The sequence below is a fragment of the Rhagoletis zephyria genome, unplaced genomic scaffold, assembly GCF_001687245.7.
Source record: "Rhagoletis zephyria isolate East Lansing unplaced genomic scaffold, Rhagoletis_zephyria_1.1 Rzeph_scaffold_01196, whole genome shotgun sequence".
In the NCBI taxonomy this organism is placed as follows: Eukaryota; Metazoa; Arthropoda; class Insecta; order Diptera; family Tephritidae; genus Rhagoletis; species Rhagoletis zephyria.
Genome location: NW_016158280.1, coordinates 140,761 through 147,939, shown reverse-complemented (window position 1 = coordinate 147,939; position 7,179 = coordinate 140,761). Strand labels below are relative to the sequence as shown.

Genomic DNA, 7,179 nt, shown 5'->3' with positions numbered 1-7,179 from the left:
ATGTCTAAATGCACAGTTTCCATATGCGCAATTTCGGTGCCCCATTGTAAGCAATTAAGGACCATCGTCAATAGATATTGCTATAATACCGCTCAACAACACGGTTGAGGAAGAAACGATGCCAAAATATGTCCCTGGCAATATCGAACTTTTCTGCAGCGATGACGATTACGACATGTGAAGATGGCATACTGTTATCAGAAATTAAATCCGCACTAAGAAATTAAGCTTTAGCGATCCCTTGCTGGTCAAAAGATGCGCCCAATATGAACATCACTGTTATTAGTAATTATAAAGCCAATGTTCGAGCAAAAAAATAAATTTGGCGCATAAATCCCCGGTTCGACAGAGATTAATATATCAAACACGGTCATATGCCCAGCCACACAATGAACATCATTTTATATTTGAGGAGAAGTTATATACAGCAAGTGTTGCTTATACAGGACCTCATTTTATAAAAAGGATTCATAACTCTTGCAGATGTATGTATATAGTGTCACCAACGTGTCGTGTTTTAAAAATACACCTACTAGAAAATGAACACACTTCTTCCCATTGTACTCGCTTGGGTACGGCTCCTAAAACCTACTTCTAAATTTTTTGAGTGATTGAGTTCGTAAATTTAATGTTATTTGTCTTCCTGTTAATAAAATAAAAAGAAAATAAAAACAAGTTTTCAGTTTTTAAGGTTGATCGGAATAAATGTGAAACCTAAACAAGGCATATATAAAGTATCTACATCAAATTAAAGGGAACTAAATTTCCTATCGATTGTAAAGCGTGATATACAGTTCAATGCGAGCGTGAGCGTGAGCTTTTTATTTTGACATATATCTTCATTATTACTAAACTTTTTGCTATAGTTGAGGCATGAAAAGATAGAGGATTAAAATATCTTTCAGAATTATAGAATAAAAACTAACTTAAAATGCATAATATGCCTTTTTTCGAGCTCACACTCAACTGAGTGCGTACGCAAAGCATTCGCATGTGAACGGCAAGTTTTGACAGATTTGTGCGAGCGTCCATAAGAATACAAATGGAATTCTTTGCCTTTGCGAAAGTTCACGCTCACGCTCGCATTGAACTGTATATCAAGCTTTACTCAAATGTGAAAACTTGGGTGCGTGCGTAGAAAAATTCACGCCGGTAATATTAGGTTGGCCTATAAAGATAGATTATTTTGTTACTAAAAAGAAGTTGACAATCTTTGCGAACTGAAACGCGAGATTCCAAAAAAGCTATAGTGCTGCCACTGTATTAGTACTTCGTAATAATTCACTTTTCGTTACAAGGCGTGTGCAGTGTTCAATGCTTTTCGGTACCTTCTTTCGTTTGATATATTTTGTGAATTATAATAGACATCACTGGGGCGGTAGCCCCAGGTTTACCATACAGAAAGAGAATTCTAGTTATTTCATCCTTTCCCAATGCTACATCACTGGGGCGGTGGCTGAGATTTCCATTACGGAACCAATTGCTATTCCGTGCAAAGTATACTGAATTTGTTTATGAAACTAGGTGGGGATACTAATTAAGGTCTTCTTTAACTATATTTATCACTCTCACAATGTTGTTGCTAGTAGTACTTAAGTTATTTGTTGTTAAAATACCCCGTCTGCTATCACTACATTTTACTATAACATAAGTGTAGTCACTTTTATTTACACAAATATATTATCCCTAAAAGGTTCGCATGCGTTTGTAATATATTAATATACAATTATTAATTAATTAATTAAGTAAAACGCGTTTATAAATGACTTCACAAACGTTCATTATTTATCGAAGTATTGATTTTTATGGAAAAGCGCCGCAGTCAAAAAATTAAAAAAAAATCGCGCGGTTTTTTTATAAAAATTTTCATTATTTATCGCGTGATTTTTTATTACAAATTTTCGCCTGCGGCGCTTTTCCATAAAAATCAATACTTAGATAAATATTAAAATTTTTAATAAAAAATCGCGCGGACAGCATTGATTTTTCCCGTATACGTTGCTAACTGCGTTTCAGTGACCGCAGATGGAGATTTCATTTATTATTTTACATTTGGGGTGTTCACAGTTCGTTCCAAATTGTGTCTGAAAATGTAGACGTCTACATTTTGAGACATCTTTAGCATCAAACTGTGAGCACCCCTTTCTAGCAGTCGTCGCAAAATCGTCTCAAAACTTTGCTGTTGTTGCCAGACATTTCCTCTTTGCGTGCATTTTTTATATATCTCCTTTCGAGTTTGTTTCTGAAAAATTGTAATTATTTAACTTAATTACCAATTCCTAATATTTGTTATTTCTTTTCCTTGATTTGTTTCTTTTCATCAGAAATTGCGCTCAAATTAAATGCAAATACAAAAAACGTGCCCAATAAATAAAAAAAATTTGATTAGTATTGCCATAATGCAACCCTGCTGCGAGGTTGCAAAATGTAGACGCGTAAAAAACATACCTTAGAGTGTGACAAAATGTAGACGGCGTCGTTTTCCAATTTTGTATGGGAAACAACAACACCACAGATTTTACGGTTAGAAAACGTCTTAAAATGTAGACGTCTACATTTTCAGACACTATTTGGAACGAACTGTGTACACCCCAATTATGTATTTTGATAAAAAAAAAGTCCCGCTAATGCAACATCGATGTGATACTGATAGAAATCTGGATCAATTTGTGATCAACTCTGTTTGTTTTGTTTCATGATTACTTTAGGCAATTTTTATTAGATAGCACCGAAAAATTATTATATTACCCAAACAAGTTTTCGGTTATGGTTAGAACAGCTCAAGTTTTTGTATTAAATTTATTGTTTATTTTTTTTTTCAATTTTGAGTAGGTTTTTAGCATGCTTCTTCTCGGTGCGAATAGATCGTGGTAGACACGGATCTGAATAAGCGACTGGAACACGGCTGTTTGTCAAAAGCATACAACTTCGAAATCGCGTACAGCTTGATATCAGTGTTGCCGCGAAGCATTTTTAGTGGTAGCAAAATTTTTTTGAAAAAAGAGCTAAAAAAGAGCTAAAAAAAAGTCGCTGTGGCTAAAAATGGTAGCTAAAATTGTTTACTTACATAATCATATATAAGTATGCATGCAAATATTTTCAATAAGTAATGGTATAGAAAAACAATGAACTCTGGAAAAAAAGCTAATATTTTATCCAACCAAAAACCTTTTCGTACAAAAGAGGAAATATACGACACCAGCTTGCTGGCTCGATCAAGTGATTGTACCATCAGGCTTGAAGCATATAACTTACCAGCATGCTGGTACAATATTAATTTCTTTACAAATGAGGTCGAAGAAAGATCAAAATGATTTGAGCCGAAATTTCATAATTTTTCTAACATTTTGTTAAACATTGTTTTTTTTCCAAATGCTATGTCGTGCACTTAATATCCCGCAAACAGGGCTTTGACTTTAGAAAATTGAGCTAATTTCATTACTCACGACACCAGCATGCTGGTACAATCATAAAATTTTGAAATAGTTTTTGAAGTCGCACCAGCAGATGGTACAATCACACAACAAGAACATACACGGTCAATCGACTTGATGGGCCATTTAACAAATGAAGCATATTAAGGGCCAGTTTTTCAGTGCACGGCCGTGGTTTAAACTAAGTTTAAACGCCCGATCTGGCTGGTTTAAACTAAGACTAACCAATCAAATGCCAGCCAGCTGTTCAATTTAAACTGAGTTTACTTAATATGAGTTTAAATTGGCTCTAAGGGCCGTAAACTTATCTATTTTAAACTATAGATAAATCGTTAATAGATAAGTTAAAAAACAGCCCTAACACTTTTAGAGTATGTATGTATAAAAACGTAAGGAACATACAATACATATATACATATACATATATATATATATATATACATTAGCGCACCCAAGGGGTGGGTTTTGGGGTTCAAACCCCCCCTAAAACTAATAACCTCAAATACAAACTGTATCTTAAAGCTAAGAATCCAGCTCAAGGAAATTATAAGAAATATTTATTATAATTTCTGTTGCCTGAAAAAGCGCTTTGCTTTTGCTGTAAATTTCTATGAGGAAATAAATATACGAGCATTTTTTTCATGAGAGCTGCAAACTGATTTAAGAAATTTTGGTAGAAGAAAATTTCTTTTCCATTTCTCGTCCGTCGTTTTATATGAATTTTTCGTTTTTCTTGAGAGTTCAGTTAATTTTTTCGGTATTCGAAATATTAACAAGTAAGAAAGTCTAAGTTCGGGCGGAGCCGAACATTAAATACCCGGCGCAAGTATTAAATATATATTTTTTCACCTTTCCGAAAGCAACCGCTTCATGGTAAGCCGGGGTGTATCAATTTGGAGTAAATTACCGTCTTTAACCTCATCGTGTTGGTCCCCTTGCCGTGGGGATGAGGCTTAAGTGGTGGTTTAAATCTTCCTTCGGGGGGTTTTAAACCAGCACGAACCAAGAGGGAAGCTCCGTATGGAGATTGGTCGACCACCCGTCTGCGGAACTGTGGGCGTCGTGTTCCTCCAATCATACATACGGAGAGGACCGTACCGACGATTCCCCCACGCTCGTCCTACCCAACCCTTCTCTCCCATCTTTCCCTTTCCTTTCCCCCCTAATCCAGGGTGTTATGCGTCACCGTGCCTATTGGATGGTTTGCAGCCAGGGGTATCCGGCTGTATTCTAACGGCGCTCTCCTGATACCGGGTCACCTCAGGAGGTAGAATGACCTTGCCACAGCGGAGGGGACCGCTGTGGTCGACGACTCCCTTTTCCCCCCCTAAATACGTAGTCCGCCACGCTCGCCACGTCGAGCAGTGCGGACGTTTATGAATGATGTACTCAAATAAAAAACCTGCCTCGGATAACCGAGAACCCCCCAAAAAAAGTAGACCCACCCAGTCAGGAAGGTCCGGTCTGTCCTCGGACAAGACCAAGCAAGCCAGCGGTGCAAAGTCTGTGGCCAAGCCAGGGCTGAGCATACGCTCTGTCCCCTCTGGGACTGCCTCAACGGCATCGAGGCCCCCTTCCGGCAACCGGTCTAGCCATGTCCCTAGACAAGCTAGCGAGGATTTTAATCCGTCCGGTGCTGGTAGCAGACCCACCCTCGCAGATAGGTCTTCGGGAGGCAAGGGCAGCCCTGTCACAAGACAAGCTAGCCCTGCTGCCGTCCCCGCCACTCCAGGAGGCAAGGGAACATCGACAGGTGCAATCCCTAAAGCGGCGTCGGCGACATCAGACCGCATGGCTAAGCCAGCGGTCTCTGAGGTGCGCCATTCTGGCACTAATGTAGCGATGGGCAGTAGCCATCCCCAGAAGCACATTAGTGCATCAGAAAGGTACTATCGTACCAGACGGTCAGCCCTCAGAATCCTGGAGAGACTGAGGGATAAGAAGCCAGAAGAACTGACCGCAGAAGAGCTGGACTCAAGAAATTGGGCCGAAAAGTTTATGGCTGAACACCAGGCGAAAGCCAAACAAGAGTCTGCTCAAGGCAAGCGGAAGTCCTCTAGGGAGCTAAGCTCGGAACCCAAGAGAACAAGGGTATCCGCCTTTTTAACAGCGGACGAGCTGCAGAAAAGATCCTTCGCGGACGCGGCGAAGGACACATTTACCAGGGCTGTGATAGACCGCAGCTCACTTGATGGTGCAATATCACCACAAAACTGGGACCTGGTCAACAGGCGACTCTGGGCCGTCTATAAGGAGGTTCTAGGGGAAAACCCAGGACCACCCCCCAGTTGTGCGGACGCCGGTTGGTTCCAAAACCGCGTCAAATTAACAAGGTGCGCGGACCAGAGATCCGTCGACCTATACACCCTGGCCATCAGTCGCGTAGGCGAGGTCTGGCCGGGTGCACGCCTTGAGGCGATAAAGCGGGAAGACATTCCCAATCGGCCCAGATCCAGGGCCTGGATTCCAGACTTCCACACCGACCCACAGGAAGTGCTGGAATGGATACGTATGGGCAACCCCGAGCTACCCACCCACGACTGGAAGGTAGCAAAGATAGGCGATATCGATGGCAAGCGAAGGTTAGCGGTAATAGTCCTCAACGAGGAATCAGTAGAACCGCTAGCCAACCAAAACTGGAGGATAAATTATGGCTTCCAAGCCTTGAACCTCCATGTTTATCGGCAGGACGTGTCAGGGAAACAACACCCTACCGACGAAGCGAGCGCAGTGGAAAGTGCTACTGACGACGAAGTGGCATCCACCTCCGGAATGGTCGGCGAACTCTTCGAGAGGGTGACTCTAGAAGAGGGGGCGGGGGACCACTCCGACACCATGGTGGAAGGAGAAGGGGAGGATATCCTCCCCCTTTCTGACGAAGAGGACGTCAACCGGACTGTGGTTGGCTGTCCAGCAGCAGCACGCGAAACTGATGGTGGGGATAGTTCAGATTAATCTCCACCACTGCAAGGCGGCCTCAGCCGCACTTCTCCTCCGTCTCGCCGAAAGAGAAGAGGAGATCGCACTCATCCAGGAGCCTTGGGTCATAAAAGATCGGGTTTGTGGATTGAATATGAAGGGATACAAGCTGTTCTATGTAACTGACAAAGGTAAACCCAGGTCGTGCATATTGATAAAAAAGTGTATTAATGCATTTCTCTTGATACAGTTTAGCGATGCGGACAACGTCATCATAGCAGTGGAATCAGGCGGAATGTCTATTTGGCTGGCTTCCACATATATGGCCCACGACGCAGAAACATTACCTCCACCACAATCCTTAAGGAACGCGGTAATGGAGGCCTCTAGACGCGGCACTCCGATGGTCATAGGAGCGGACGCGAATGCCCATCATCACATATGGGGCAGCTCAGATACAAATGAACGCGGTGAGTCGATATTCGAATTCATTATGAGCAATAACTTACAGGTAAGCAACGTAGGTGATACCCCTACCTTTGTGACGTCTGTTAGAAGGGAGGTCCTTGACATTACATGTGTCAATGAGCAGGGGGCAGAACTCTTGAATGACTGGAGAGTCTCAAAAGACAACTCCTTTTCGGATCACATGTACGTCGTTTATAACCTATACGTACCAGTAAGAAAACAACAAGCGGTCTTAAACCGCAGAAAAACAAATTGGAAAAAATTTGAAACAATATTTTCTAATAATATTTCCGGCCTCACAAATCAAATAAACTCGGAACATCAACTTGATAACGTCGTAGACGATATAACTAAAGCA

General features: G+C 41.5%; 1 protein-coding gene across 1 annotated transcript; it reads left to right on the top strand.

Annotated features, from left to right (window-relative positions):
* Positions 1 to 4,336: 4,336 nt before the first annotated feature.
* Positions 4,337 to 6,712, top strand: LOC108363128 (uncharacterized). Its single transcript, XM_017616397.1, has 2 exons — positions 4,337 to 6,544; positions 6,604 to 6,712. The coding sequence occupies exon 1, from the start codon at positions 4,815 to 4,817 to the stop codon at positions 6,387 to 6,389; it is 1,575 nt and encodes a 524-aa protein (XP_017471886.1). The 5' UTR covers positions 4,337 to 4,814; the 3' UTR covers positions 6,390 to 6,544; positions 6,604 to 6,712.
* Positions 6,713 to 7,179: the final 467 nt, after the last annotated feature.

Excerpts from the sequence above, each read along its gene's own strand:
- LOC108363128 (XM_017616397.1), top strand. The coding sequence starts at position 4,815 with ATGATGTACTCAAATAAAAAACCTGCCTCGGATAACCGAGAACCCCCC.